The sequence below is a fragment of the Hemicordylus capensis genome, chromosome 3 (assembly GCF_027244095.1).
Source record: "Hemicordylus capensis ecotype Gifberg chromosome 3, rHemCap1.1.pri, whole genome shotgun sequence".
NCBI lineage: Eukaryota > Metazoa > Chordata > Lepidosauria > Squamata > Cordylidae > Hemicordylus > Hemicordylus capensis.
The window spans coordinates 258,310,868-258,326,554 of record NC_069659.1 but is presented as its reverse complement, the minus strand read 5'-3'; the positions used below and the strand labels follow the sequence as shown (position 1 = coordinate 258,326,554).

General features: G+C 42.0%; 2 protein-coding genes across 12 annotated transcripts in view; one reads left to right on the top strand and one right to left on the bottom strand.

The window, feature by feature from the left end:
• DOCK1 (dedicator of cytokinesis 1) overlaps positions 1 to 15,687 on the top strand; it is a 645,511-nt gene that overhangs the window by 241,537 nt on the left and 388,287 nt on the right. The window lies entirely within an intron of this gene.
• Positions 1 to 15,687, bottom strand: part of INSYN2A (inhibitory synaptic factor 2A) — a 182,889-nt gene that overhangs the window by 27,160 nt on the left and 140,042 nt on the right. For 5 of the 6 annotated variants that reach the window (XM_053305334.1, XM_053305336.1, XM_053305333.1 and 2 more), the window contains one exon: positions 4,775 to 4,846. The exons of the other annotated variant lie outside the window; for it this stretch is intronic. In XM_053305334.1, the coding sequence (XP_053161309.1) occupies positions 4,775 to 4,846 (72 nt within the window). The remainder of the gene's footprint in view (positions 1 to 4,774; positions 4,847 to 15,687) is intronic. 6 annotated transcript variants of the gene reach the window in all.

Sequence of the window (15,687 nt, the reverse complement as noted above, 5' to 3'; positions counted from 1 at the left end):
GAACAGGTTCTGAAAAACTGTGTGGACCCCTGGTTGTAATGTTCTGAATGATACAAGTACAGTATTCCAGCTCGAGGCTAATAATAATAATAATAATAATTAATAAATAAAGAATGCCTGACTGATACCAACCCTGGCTTTTGTCTAAATTTCAGGTACCATGTAGTTACTGTATAGGTTGTTCTGCTGTTTGTGGAACAATGGAAGAAGGAGAACTCCGATTCAGTGAAATTTGTTGTACTCTTTGGAATTACTTTAATTCCCTGTTTGGGTTCCCCAAAGAATTTTGCCCATTTCCGACTGACGTGTGTGTGTGTGTGTGTGCGCGTGCACACGCACACACACACACACACAGACGCTTCTCAGTAGCAGGAACATTGGGGTTGTGTGTCTTCCTGCTATGGTGGTGTTCATTTTCCACTTGAAATTACTGGAATTTCTATGTGGAATTGCTGGAATAATTCAGTAGCTCTGTGTGTTTTGTAAACATATCAATCTGTATATGTCCTCGATAGATATAATGACCACTTATCAAATGGAGACCCATGTAGAGTTCCTAACTGAATCAAGCACTAGTATAAACTGTATGAGCATATGCTCTAGCATTTGTGTCTCCCTCCCTCCCTCCCTCTCCTTTGTGTCTGTCCATCCATCTGTCTTTCCCTTTCCACCCACCCCACCCCGCTCCTCAGGTGTCAAAGCAGTTATGGGAGCAATGCTCCCGCTCATTCTGGGGCTAGGGACTACTGGCCTCGCATGTGATTAAGGTCAGCATATCACATGCTTTTGAACAGCCGACATCTAGCAAGCTTGTCTTTCTTTTCTTTTTTTTTAAACCAATGAGGGCCAATTTACATGTTACAATGCAGGCAATTATAATGTTGGTCGAACCATCAAAACCTGCAGGCCATCCATGGAGAGAGTGATTTGAAGTGGAGAAATGTGTGGATACTTAATTCCACCCCACACTCCATGCGATTAGTTGTGAGACTATATTTGTAAATACAGGTCTGGAATTCTGGCAGGAGTGAAAATAATGGTGATAGTTGGGACTTACAGGGGAAAACAGACAGAGGATCGGTTGAGGGCAGTGGCGAGATGCACCTTTAAAAATAAATTAGCAGGTGCTTGCCAGCTTTACCACAGCACCTGCAGGCTGCCTCAAACTGTAGCGCACTGCCTGGCATCCTGCACAGAGGCCATTTGCATGCTCAACAACACCACTTGTTGATGGCCCTGCTGCCGCCCTGGGCGGAGCCCCACTGCAGCTTGCAGGTGCTGCAGTAATGCTGGTAAGCACCTAATTTATTTTTAAAGGTGCCTCTACACACACACACCCCGCTGTCCTCACCAGTCGCCACTGGCATTTTGTCAGGGGAACAATCTGAACAATAGCATCTCTGCGTACACAATTAGGAAGGACACATGCAGAAAGCACACTTGTCGGGATGTCCTCTGTGTCCATCCCAACACACTTCTGGCACATCCATTTATTGTGTGAGAGGCCCATTCATTTGGATGACTCCTCTACATGTGCTCTAAATCCTTGTTTAAATAATCATTTGAAGTACGTGTAGAGGGGACATTCAGATGAGTAGTCTGAATACAGGGATGATACAGGCACGTGCCGTGAAGGTGTTGGGATGTCTGTTGAGGGTGTTCCAAAAGGCATAATCTTGTTGCATTCCCTTCCTAATTGCATGGTCGGGGATGAACTGGCCCCATGTGAAGATGCAGATACAACTGTACTTTCTGACTCCAGTGTAGAAATTTGAAAAGTTCTACATATATCCTGACTCTTATTTATTTATTAAAAATATTTATCTCTTCTGATGTTGTTCTTAATGTATATTGGCATAAAGATAAGGTATGGAATTTCTAAGATTACCTTTTAACAAAATAAATTGCACACAGTAAATGAGATAATAAATTGTGTTCTCATATGCAGAGCACATATCATTTGCTGCAAAGCACATACATTTGTGGCTGCTGTTGTTGTTCTTTCTTTCCCAAATATCATGTGCAGTTGAAAATGTGGGGGAGAAATCTACCTGAAGCCATTCAGCCTTTAAGAACTTCTAAGCACCTAATTTATTTAATGGCATACATTACACAAGAACAAATGAGATGGCATTAGGCTTCCCGCGACTTGATGGATAGTGTACCAATTTATGCTGGATGGATAAACTGTCTTGCAAATAGTACAAGACTTTAAAATATTCAGAGATGGAATCTTGTGTCGTCAACACCAACAACCACAGGTTGATATTTGAAGACATCACATTTATTTCTGACTATCTATAACATAGGTTACCCAGTTAGTGCAACTAGGGGCCAAGCTCCACAAGCACACAAATGCTTCCAATCAGAAGCACTTCTTTTTTGTCAGTGATGGCCATGTGGGAGTTGGGAGGGAGGGAGAAATACCCTGGTTAAGATCAGAGTGCATCAGGACGAGGTGGTTTGCTTCAGGGGCAACACATCTTTAAAGATAGAAGAAAACTGGCCTCATCATTATGGCCATGCGTAAGGGGTGAAAGTGACTGACCTTGGAGCACAGGAGAGTAGTCCCACACTTGGCATTTTGACAGCATTTTGCATGAAAGCAAAGCAGTTCAGCCATTTCCTACCAAGTCGAGCAAGACAGGAGCAGAGGGCATTTGGATTTGTTACTAATCCCAACCATGGTCTTTCTTGGAACTGTCACTTGCCTGAGAAAAAAGTCCCCATTCCCACACCTTGCCAATCTCCTTTAGTTTTGTTTGGATCGCGAGCATCCAATAATGGAGTGTGCTAAAATGTCTGCCTGAAATTAAGTTGAAGCAGTAAATGTACTGGCAAGATCCAACCTTCCTCTGGCTTTTTAGGTGGGCAACTTACTGGAAAACTGCTGGGGAGCCTTTCTTTTTTCCATTCAACATATAAGTTTGCCTGTATGCAGAGCCCTCTTTTAGTCCACACACAATATCCCAAAATTGAACTTTTAATGAATCTGCTTGTTTCTGGCTCCCTTGTACTCACTATACCTGCATGATTGAAATTCTCACTTTACCCCTTACATAAGGATGGTAATTACTTCATCCCACCCTACCCTTTATGGTGAGATATACACTAGGTGGTTAAAAAGAGTGCATAGGAGACTCAGCCATGTAGCCAAATTTAACAGAAAAGAGGCACTTCTGGTTGGAAGCACATGTTGTTTGGCCCTTATTTCACCAGCAAGTTCCTATTTGCCCCTGCTGGTCTAGTCCGCCCTGTGATTGCTCCAAAGAATTGTGGCATGTGTGTATTATGTCCTCTATCTTTCCCTCCCATACAGCATCATCTATGCTGTGTGGAAAATAGCAAAATTCTGCATCATAATTAAACAAATTGTATAAATTATGGATTGTATTCAAACTCTGCCTTCTTTGCGTAGGTGAACTTTCAACTGCACAAGGGGGGAATTCCCCCACTCCCCTCTCCAGCCCCACCCTGCTTACTATCCTGTTCCTGAAAAGGAAATTTCTGATGCTCTCCTCTTTTCAACCCCCTATGCATCATACCATCCTGTTAATTGAGGTTCCTCACCCTCAGAAGCAGATTTTCAGGGGATGTGGGGGACTTAAGAGGAAAGTAGGAGGCTCAGTCAAAATCTGCTCCCCTTCCCCAAATTATTCCACTTGCTAAAGACAACACTTGGATACAGCCCCATGATACATCTTTTGCAACCCACCTATGTGTTTATCTTTTATAATTTATCCCATTTCTATTAGTAATGAGAAGGACTCCTCATCCCTTATCACTAAAAATCTTGTTCGGCTCCAGTTTCTAAAGGTGACTTAATATATTACATTTTAATGGACTAATAGATTCCTGTGTTATTGAGCCACTAAAACTGTAATGTGGAGGCACCTGTTTGTTTCGCTGTGTGCTCACCATGAAAATGCATTGCAGAGAGCTGCAACTGTCTATGTGTTCCCATAATGTCAACATGAAACAAAATAAGCGTATCCACTTAAAATCTTACCATTTTAGGGGTACATACTTTGGGACAGTTTAAATGTAAATGCAACTGGAACACCTGCTGAGACCATTTGCTCCCTCCTTTCTTCCCTCTTTCCTTCTGATGCAATAATCCTGGTTTAGTTAAAATCACAGTTCCACATGCCATCCAAATCCACAAGCTGTAGGTTTTAATTGTAGTTTTCAACCCAAGATATTAGACTGAGACCTAATTCTAGCTTATGAACTGTAGTTAAACCTCTGCTCCTGGGCTTGGATGATCTGAGGAGCTGCCATTACAGGATTCCTGGATGCATAAGGTGAGAAGATAAAAGGAAGAGTGTCTGGCAGGCATTCTGATTGAGTTTATGACCCAACATACCATGGTAATCTGAACTGGCCCTATAGGTCTGCAGTGTGGAAAGCATTCCTGATATTTTACTAGCACGTGAAAGCTCACATGCTTTGAAGCTGAAGCCTTAAGGCTCTATGAAAGTTTAAGGTAAGACTCTGGAGATGCTGAATTATGTGCCCACTACAGACGTTTGTACTTGCACAGTGCCAGTACACACAATACCCACGGGCATCTCTATCTCATTTCTCATCATTCAAGTATTTGAAATATTTTATAAATTGGATTTTATAGTACGATAAACATTAATTTTCTCATCTCCTGTGCTTTCTTGCTGAATAACCAATTTAAAATAGTGACTTGTGTTCTATTATCCACTAAAGAATGAAATCATTTTTTTCAATTTAAAAAGTGGGAATATGAGAATTATTAACCTACCTATAGATTATACATGCACTGTTCCTGCATGTGTCACAGTTAGATGTGTCTTGACCAGTCCGATATGAAAGCCTACAAAGATAAGAACACGAGATCATTAAGAGAATTTGCTTTCTCCTTGTTGCATTTTTGTTTTTAGTGCAATGCAAACTTTATCTCTTTTCCTATTTATTAATGAAATTAGCTGTTCATAATTTTACATCTGACTGCGGTAGGAAAATAAAGATGCTCGTAAACTGTGGCATCCACGGGCGGGGAGGCAGTTCAATATAAAGGGCCACAATTGAAATGAACAGAATAAATGAGATGTTCATATACAATTTGCATATTAGATGCTCATATTTAGCAAACGACAGCGATGAGTTCTATCTTTCCAAGTGATGTGCATCAATAAGGTGAATATTCTATGGCACCTAGAGTAACCAAGATCACTAGCATTATCATCTCTCAACCTTTAAAGTCATTATTCAATGACAGTGCCTTATTAAAAAAAAGGCATAAAAATATTTCTCTAAAAACTTAGCAAATGTGGTGCTCTTATAACTTGCTTTCTCATTACAGAGAGTCCTTATGCTTTCAGCGTTCTCTCTGGAACCATGTCATGTAGTCCTGGATATCGAAAGAGTGCCCTGCAGTCACTGTGCTTGGGCTATATGTTGCCCACTCCTAATTCAATAGTAATTGATGGCTGAAGAGCTGTAATACAGGTGAACCTTTGAAAAAGCACAGGGCACCAAGACAGTACTCGGTTAAGCAGCTATACTACAGGGAAAGTTATAAAAATGCAAATTAAGTGTGGGGTCTTATCCTAAATTATGCAAGAGTAGGCTTCAGCTCATAACATTCAGTATTACAATGCAAGTGAAAGATGTTAAGCAAGCTATCTAGAAATTTATAGCAATAACAATGCTTTATAAACATCAATAAATATGTGTGTGCATAGATCTAGTTGGAGCCCCATATTCCCTCTTTCTGCACATAAGTGCAGGCAATAGGGGAGGTCTCTATATGCTTCTTATATTCCCACTCAACCCTCTCTTTCTGTCTGTCTAATGCAAGTTAACCATGCTCCAATTATGAGTTACTTACATAGTATAGAAGGCTGGGTAGAGATATGAGAGGCATGAACAGGCATTCCATGTACCTAATGTCATGTCATGTTTACACCATGTCATGTGTATAAGGAACACACCTACAAGGGTTTTCCTTGTGTGCTATGCTGGTTTTTGTCTTGTACTTTGAAGAGAAGTTACAGGATCATCTTATGTAGGGAGTAAAGAGTATTAGGATATATGGATGCACCAATATAACAACCCTAAAGGTTTATGTTTGATAACGTCTTACACACATGTGCTTTGCACCTGTCCACCATTTCAGCTGGTTTTGAAATGAATGGGAAATGAATGCCACTTAAATAATAGAGGTCTAGAATTAGCATGGCTTTAATTCAAGCCATGATAGAAAGAACTGTGCATGTGCATACGCCCAAGGGGGCCTTTAGATCTGTGTCTTTTACAAGCCCCGCCTCATGCAATGTAGCAATCTGCTTCTAAAAATGAAGGGAGTGTTAATATATGCTTGTGAAAGGCAGAAGTTGTGGGTGTGCACTCAATGCAAAGAGCTCCTGGCTCTCAGGTAACAAGTTGGTTCCCTCGAAGCCAAGGTGGCTGATCTGAAGAAGCTCAGGGAGGCACAGAGGTATGTGAATGAGACCCTCAGGGATGTGATAAAGACATCCCACTGCCAGGCTGACAGCTCCTCTGCTGTCATGCCTCAGGGAAGGAGGACATAGTTTGAGGAAGAGGGGAATGCTCCTTTAGAAGGGACCCCTTCCTTGGGTGATGCATCCATATCCTCTAGCACAAAAGATAATCCGGGGTTTGCGGCCTCCTAGTAGTGGGTGGTTAGGGGCATAGAGAGATGGGTTTGTGACCTGCATACATGGTGACACGCTTGCCTGGTGCGAAGGTTGTGGATGTGACTCAGAATCTAAATAGGCTGTTAGGCAGTGCTGGGGAGGAGTCAGCTGTCATGGTGCACCTTGGCACCAACAATGTTGGGAAATGCAGTTGGGAGTAGAAATATGCAAATAGATTCAAACTTGAAACGGTCCATTTTCGAGTGTTTCAAGCATGAAACAGAATGCCCTTAAAATAAATGGCCTGTTTTGAGCTCAGAATGAGTTGGAAAAGCAAATCAGAGAGGTGTCAAAGAGAGACAGAGATGTAATAAAGGGTGACTTCAATTACCCTCATATAGACTGAGCAAATTCACATGTGAGCACTGACAGAAAGGCCACATTTCTAGACATACTAAATGACTGTGCCTTAGAACAGATGGTTGTGGAAACAACCAGAGGGAAGGAGACTTTGGACTTAATCCAAGTGCTGCCCAGGACTTGGTACAAGATGTCAGACTTGTAGAACCATTGGGGAACAGTGACCATAGTGTGATCCAATTCAGCTTATATGTGAATGGAGCATTGCCAAGCATGTCCAACACAGATGCATTGGAATCCAGAAGAGGAAACTTCTCAAAAATGAGGGGACTGGTAAAAAGGAAGCTGAAAGGGAAAATCAGGAAGGTCAAATCACTCTAGAAAGCATGCAGCTTATTTAAAACCACAATAACAGAAACTCAGTGGGAATGTATACCAAGAAAAAGGAAAGGTACCACCAAGTTCAGGAAGACGCCAGCATGGCTTTCTCAAGTAGAGTCAGGGAAGCTATAAAAGGGAAGATCACTTCTTTTAGTAAATGGAAGTCCTGCCCAAGTGAGAAGAATAGAAAAGAACATAAACTCTAGCAAAAGAAATTCAAGGAGACAATAACGGATGCAAAAAGAGAATTTGAGGAGCGTACAGGAGTACCTCATTACTCGAGGGGGTTCCGTTCAGCGAGAAACAGAACTGCAAGTAACAAGGCATTAGGGCTATGGGGAAGGGCGAGTTAGAGTCAAGGGGGAAATCTGAAAAAGCCCCAAAACTCCCCCATGTGCCCAGGCATTCCCTCGAAAGGACAAAATGTGCCCCCAACAATGAAAAATCACAGGAAAAAGTCTTCCCCCCCCCAGAAATGAGCCACAATATGGCTCCCCCTGTATCCTTCTCTCTCCTCAAGACAAAATGGTGGGTGGAAGTGAGCTCCTTGGTCTTCTAGGAACCGCAGATATGTGGGTTTTAACCCATTAGTATCAGCGGATAATGGAAACGGGTGTCTGTTAGACACCGATGGATACACGGAACCATGAATAACTAGGTTATCCTGTATAGCTGCAAGTGTCAAGGGGAATGTCAAAAACTTCTTTAAATATACCAGAAGCAGAAAACCTGCCAGGGAGGCATTTGTATCCTTAGATGATGAGGATGTGAAATTGCAGAGATTGCAGAGAAGCTGAATGAGTTATTTGCATCTGTCTTCACGGTGGAGGATACTGACCATATACCCACTCCGGAACTGAGCTTCTCGGGCCTGGAGACTGAAGAACTGGGCCAATTTGAGGTGATGAGAGAAGATGTTCTAAACTGTCTTGAAAAACTAAAAATTAACAAATCACCTGGGCCCATCCATCTAAGAGTTCTGAAGGAACTCAAATGTGAAATTGCTGATATCTTCACAAAATTATGTAACTTGTCCCTACAAAATCAGACTCTGTACCAGAAGCCTGGGAAGTAGCTAATGTAACTATGATTTTCAAAAAGAGATCCAGGGGAGGTCCGGGAAACTACAGGGTTATTAGCTTAACTTTTGTGCTGGGTAAATTGATTAAAAGCAAACTTAAGGACAAAATTGTTAAACATATAGAAGGACTGGTCTGAAGGAGAACCAGCACGGCTTCTGCAAGGTAAAGTCTTGCCTCACTAATACTTTGGTGTTCCTTGAGAGCCTCAACAGGCATGTGGATAAAGGTGATATGGTTGGCATAGTATACTTGGACTTCCAAAAAGCTTTTGACAAAGACTCTTGAGTCTATTTAGCAGTTGTGCGATAAGGGGAGGGGGTCATGTGTGGATTGGTAGCTAGTTGAATGACAGGAAACAGAGAGTAGGAATAAATGGACAGTTTTCAGAGTGGAAGAAGTAAGGTTCCCCATGGATCTGTACTGGGACCAGTGCTCTTTAACTTTTTCATAAATAATCTAGAAGTTGGAATAAGTAGTGAAATGGCCAAATTTGCAGATGACACTAAACTATTTAGGGTAGTGAAATCCAATACAGATTGTGAGGATCTCCAAAAGGATCTCTCCAAACTTGTGAGTGGGCGGCAAAATGGCAAATGTGGTTCAGTGTAAGGAAGAGTAAAATGATGCATATTGGGGCAAAAAACCCCAAATTCACATATACACTGACCAGGAGAAAGATCTTGGGGTTGTGGTGAACAGCTCGTTGAAAGTGTCGACTCCATGCGCAGCAGCTGTGAAAAAGGCTAGGGATCATTTGGAAGGGGGTTGAAAATAAAAATGCTAATAATATAGTGCCCTTGTAAAAAACTATTGTGCAGCCACATTTGGAGTACAGCGTGCAGTTCTGGTCACCATATCTTAAGAAGGACATTGTAGAACTGGAAATGGTGAAGAAGAGGGTAACAAAGATGATCAGGGTCCTTCTTTATGAGGCAAGGATAGAGCATCTGGGTCTTTTTAGCTTGGAAAAAAAAGGCAACTATGGGGAGGAGACATGATAGAGGTATATAAAATTATGCATGTGAAAGTGGACAGAGAGGAATTTTTCTCCACCTTTCACAACACTAGAACTAGGGCTCATCCCATGAATCTAAAGGCCAGGAAATTTAGGACCAATAAAAGGAAGTACTTTTTTACACAGTGCATAATGTACTTTTTCACATAATGCATAATTAATCTATGGAATTGTCAGTCGTGGGATTTGATGATGGCCACTAGCTTGGATGGCTTTAAAAGGGACAAAAACAATTTCAGTAGGACAGATCTATCAGTGACTACTACTGGTGGCTATAGGCCACCTCTAGCCTCAGAGGCAAGATACTTCTAAATACCTGTTGCAGTGGAGCAACAACAAGAGAGAGGACATGACCTCTTGTCTGTGGGCTTCTCAGAGGCATCTGGTGGGCCACTATGAGAAACAGGATGCTGGACTAGATGGGCCTTGGGCCTGATACAGCAGGGCTGTTCTTAGGTAATGGCATAACAGTCGTTTGTTCAAAGTCAAACATTTCCCTGGGCTAGCGGAGGTTCAGCAGAGGCTTCAGCAAAGGTTGCCCTTCGGATTCCACCCTGAATATCCTAGTAAACCAACCATCAACTCAAAAATATTTCTGAATATTCTCAATGGGCCAACATTTTGAAAGAGTGCCACATGATCTTATGTGTGGATGACTATATACTGCACTTCCTCTCTAGATCAACATGTGCATTCGGTAACTATATATCCAGTGATTCTGACTGCATATAAACATGTTTTATGGAATTAAATAATGAGCTGCCTCCAAGTGTTGCATAGGTGACTGTAGTAATAGTGGTTTGGTTGCTGTTACAGTTTAGAGACTGTACACTTAATTCTCTAATGCAAAGAGGACATTAGTGCAGCAACTGATTACTTGATTTACTAAGATGTTTCTGTCATGATATAATTTAATACAGATTTAATGCATAGCAAATTTGAATTAGTTATGAACATCTGTATTTTTTTTCAATACTCAGGTGGATGTGAAGAAAATGCCTCTCTAACATGTAGCCCAAACATCTCATTCAAATGACACAGAATTGCACGAAGATACTGATGGGCCCTGCTCATTTGTAGTGACTGGCATCTCCACATCTTTCATGCAGTTGCTAGAATTTGCGTGACGTAAAGTTAGAAAATTTAGGTGTTTGAAAGGTGATTTCCTATAGAACTAGTACCATTTCTGGGTCATTTATAGAATGCAGCACAGAACATTTTTTTACGGGGGAAGGGATATATTTTGGCTAAAATGATGTAGTGGAATAGTTCATGCAAATACAACTTCATTTATCTTAAATAAAACTATCCATCTTGTTCCCTTTGGGCACCAGGCTCAAGCCTTTCTTTTTTGCGTAGTTATGTCCCTAACTGAAAATTACAAGCAGCCTTTCTAGGTGTTCTCCAAGGTAAAAGGCTTAATTGAGCAGCCAACTATAAGGGAACAGAATCCTCAGGCTGCAGCAGCTCTCTCTCTCTCTCCTTCTTGGTTTCCCCTGGGCCTGCAGGCAAGTTTACCTGTAGAGGGTATTCCTTATCTAAGGGATGATGTTCCCTTCTTCCATAGCTGGGTTTGATGAGAGGTTTTTGGGTTTTCTTTTTTCTTTTAAAGTTGGCTAGGAAGAGCTTCCTCACTGAGTGACAAAACCTAAACGTTGCTTTCAGCAATGAACTTGGCTGCACTAAGGCAAATAGGCCATCCAGGGTGCTTAATGGTCGTGCTGAGCTTGCTTGATATGAAGATGTAAACAGTCCCAGGAACAGCTTTGATTCCAATAAGTTTCAGCTCTCCTGCTTTGGTTGTGTACCTGTCCTTCATGAAGGCTCACTGCAGGGTGGGGCCACTGCATTGGAAAGGAGCGGGCTTTCAGCCTGGCACGCCATTAGAACTCTCCTCCCTGATCAGTAAAAAGCTTGAACAGGAAATCACATAGTGGGGTTAGTGTCTCCCTTTGATCACTGTCTGACAACTCAATAGCCAGTGCTTCTAGGATGTATAGCTCCCCTTGCAGGCTGTGAATACTGAGAGTCAGGGAGTCAGCATCATAGCAAAATTAAAAATATCCATTAACTCTTTTTTGGGTGTGTGAAATCTGTGTGGCCCCTGTTGTGAATCACAATTCTCTCAATATAAGGAATTTCATAGTGAATCTCACTCTGAATAACAGCTTTGGAGCAAAGTATCAGATGTGTTGTTTTCTTCAGAATGTTGCCAATATCTAAGCAATGCCATTACATCCATTCATAAGCAGGTAGAAACGCTTGCCTTAAACATTCTTATCCTATCTTAAACATTCCACTGAACCACTATCAATTCACCCCTGCCCCTTTCCAAAATAATCTAAACATGAATTACTTTGTTTTCAGGGGTTAGGTAGGTTGATGAGTTTAATGGCACAGCTGTTAGCAAATTCTTTTTGAGTGGGTTATACCCTCACAAGTATGTATCACTTAGAATCCCCTAGCTGAATTAGCTCTCAACTGTTCAGTGATTATTCTACTTCATGGACTGTGGCTAATAGCCCTTAGCCAGTCTGAGAAAAGGGATTAATAATATCCTAGTTATTATGTAAATGAAAGCTCCCTTATCCAATAGGATTCTGGTGAATTTCATAACAGTACATTTAGGGGTCACTAACTCCAATATCCTTGGCCTGTGGTTTGCTTAGTTCCATTTCAGTATGCTGTCAGTGAACATAGCAGTGTTAAGTACAATTACATCAACCTTTTATTTGGTTGGTGGTAGGCACGTAGAGCAGAATATTTAGATAATAACATGTTTTGAATAAGTGAGATTAACATCTTTGTAATTATATTTTCTTTAAAAACTGATTTGCAAGGATTGTCAGCATTCAGAATCTCAATTGATCAGAAAGGAAAATAATTTCTCATTTCAGGGCATTGTACATAAGATGCAATAACTCTGCCCAAGATCCCCATATAAGTACTATGGTGCATATATGCAGATTCTGAGCATGTCTGCTTCTGTTCAGTTCACTGGAGAGCTGAGCTCTGCCTCAGCAATTCTATCCATATGAAGAACAGCCCCTTCCATTACAGTAAACAGTGCAGTCTGCAATTAACTGCTTGTACCTGAAAGGCTTTACTACTACAGTTATAGATTGTGTTAAAATATTGATCTTGGATTTCCAAGTTAAGTTGGCAGTGGGTTTCGTAAGTTTGAATACAGAAGTTTCTGATTATTGGGTTTTTGGTGTATTTGCAAATGCCAATATTTTACAGTTATGTGCAAAAGAAGAAGATAAAGCTTAAAACAAAATAAAGTGAAAGGTAAACCTGCTGGTTTTGAATGTGCTGCTTTTTGTGTGATGTTTCTCTATTATACCCCGAATATGCTTACTAAGATGGTCCATTTAGTGACTATATAAATATACTTGCTGGGCCAGGCACAGAGCATCTGCGCCTGTAGTTTTGCCCGCCTGCTGCCGCTATTTTCTCCCCACCTGCCTGCCTGCTGCCATCCTTGCTGTCCTTGCCTATGCTCTCTCCACTGCCTACCTGGCTGATCTTCACATTCGGCCCCAGTGCGGGCCATCCTTGTATTTGGCCAAGCAGGTGTACTGGAGAGAGAGGCTGGGCTGCCCTCTCTGCTCCCTGCTCGGCCGTTCTCCTGGCCAGCAGTTTCATTCCCCCCACCTACCCGTCCCCGTCGCTATCCAGCAGCTGCTAGTGAACTCTCGCAAGAGCCGCCACACGAGATTAGCAAGGGGTATGCCTAAGAGAAATATATAGACAGATTATTATGTGCAATAATGTTCAAATGTTTTGGGATTCCATGAATGTATCCTGCTTTTATCTTTGACATTTAAAAAAAAAATCTGGGAGTCAGCCCAATAAATTAGGAGCCATGGATAGTGGACTTCTCTACTTCTCTTAGTGGACTTCATGGATAGTGGTTTCTCTTTATCCCTTTTACAAGAAAAATACTTCGAACAGAAACAGAGTTGCCTTGGCCAAATGCATATTTGATTAAAAAACTAACTCTTGACTATCCTAATTTATGCACCATGGTTACATTGAGCCAGTGTGGTGTAGTGGTTAGAATGCTAGACTAGGACCGGGGAGACCCAAGTTCAAATCCCCATTCAGCCATGACACTTGCTGGGTGACTAATAATAACAACAATACTAATAATAATTAAAAGCACCTCAACACCATAGGGGCCACAGAAATCACCATCAGCCAATTACAAAAAGCAACTTTACTGGGAACAGCCTATATTCTGCGACAATATCTATAATAATAACAGCAACAATATTGATAATAAAATTCAGCCATCCCAGGTCCTTGGGAAGGACTCGATGTCTGGATAAAACAAACCAGTCAATAACATTTGTTTGACTGTGTAAACAATAATAATAATAATACATCTCTAGGTACCATGGCTCCCTGGTGTTTGGGATTTGTCAAGTCCTGGCTTGAATATTCTAGTCAGAAGAACTAGTAACATATGAACAAGGGGCGGGGGCACTCTCCTCATACTTTTTAAAACTTTGAATTTAATTAAATTTATAGAACTATAGCATTTATAGAACCCTATAGGGTTGTCCACATGACCAAAACCACTGCAGGCAGGGAGGGATGGGGGCAAGGCAGGAACCTGCCTGCCTGCCTTCCCCCACACGGTCAGAGCTGCTCCCAGGCTCCAAAGTGCTGTGCACATGGCCAGTGTGCAAGCGCTTCAAGAGTGGCAAAGGGGAGGGGGGAAAGCAGGCTGGGTCCTTCTGCAATACACAATAGTGTGATGCACTGGGGAGTTTCCCTGCTGCCTGGCACTTCTTCTGCCCAGCCTCTATGGACACTCAGGCTGCTAGCCCGAGTTGACATGACCAGCCAGTGAGGGAGGAGGGTGTACATGCGCCCTCCTCCCTCACTTTTTGCCCAGGTTTCAAACCAGGGCTACCTGGCTGAGGAGCACTGGGATCAATCTTAGCACTTCTCACAACTAGCTCTACTTTGGTAGGACTGCGTTAGCCCATGTTGAGCTGGTCGTGAGAGTGACCTCTATAAATATCATAACTACGTATATTTTGAAAGTGCATTACTCCATATTCCATTGAAAAGCTGTTTAAAAAATGACCAAAAAGGTGGGAGAAACATTTGCATCTCTCTGGCTTGGTTTCAACAAAATAATTAGCAGAGAGAAGAAAAGTGGAGGTAAAAATTTACTCTGAGTATGAAAGTCCCCCTGCTCCTTTTCTTTCCCACCATTGCCACTGCTCCTGTTCTGGCTTCAGGTGCTCCATGACCCATCTTCACTGGTGCCATACTTTTTAGGGATGTGCACGAATTGATTTTGTTTGATACGATTTGTACCTGAATTGAATCACCCCCAATTTGTTTTGCATCCGAATCTGCCCCCTCAATCACCCAGATTTGATTTGTACCTGGATTTTTCAAATCTGAATTGATTTGGGGCAAAAAAAGGGGGTTCCAGGGGCAAAAGAGTGAGATGGGTGGTAGCACCCAATGGGTGGAAGCTACCACTCAAATTTCAAAGAAATTGGGCAAAGGGGTGATTTTTGAAGTTGGCGCATCTTTAAGCTTTTTCCCAAGGGGAAACAAGAAGCCATCAAATGTTGAATTAATGGTCCCAGAGAACAGGACTTTGCTTAGCCTTTAAAGGATAGAAACAAAGGCACCAGGTGAACATGGCTAGGGAAGAAGTTTCACTATTTGGACACTACTCCTGGAAAGTCCCTCTCTGGTAGCTACCTGCCTGACCTCAGAAGGCAGCAGCATCCAGAGGAGTGCCTCTGACAATAATCTTAACTGGTAGGCAGGTTTGATCTGCTATAAATGTTTTAAAGTTGTTCTTCTGCAAAGGAGCTGGAGTGGGGCACTTCTAACCTAGGAGATTGCTCCTCATTTTACCAGCAGGCAGAACTGACTTGCAGATGGCACCAAGGGGAGTCTTCAGAGCTCCCAAACCGACCATGTCTAGTTAGCTGACAGCGGGGTCTCAGCAGAACCTGGAGACAAAATGCGAAATTCAAGGGTTTGTTTTTGGCTTTCTCTCTGTTTATCCCTATCTAGTTAGGATTTAGAGATGGGAGTCTTTTTCCAAGAGACAATTAATGGTTGGGGTGTATGTATGTGGAACTTGTACCTAATGTTGAGCCATTCTGTCTCTCTCCGCCTCCGGAAACAGTGCACCCACAAAGGCTCAACCACCTACCTACCTCCCAGCTAGGAA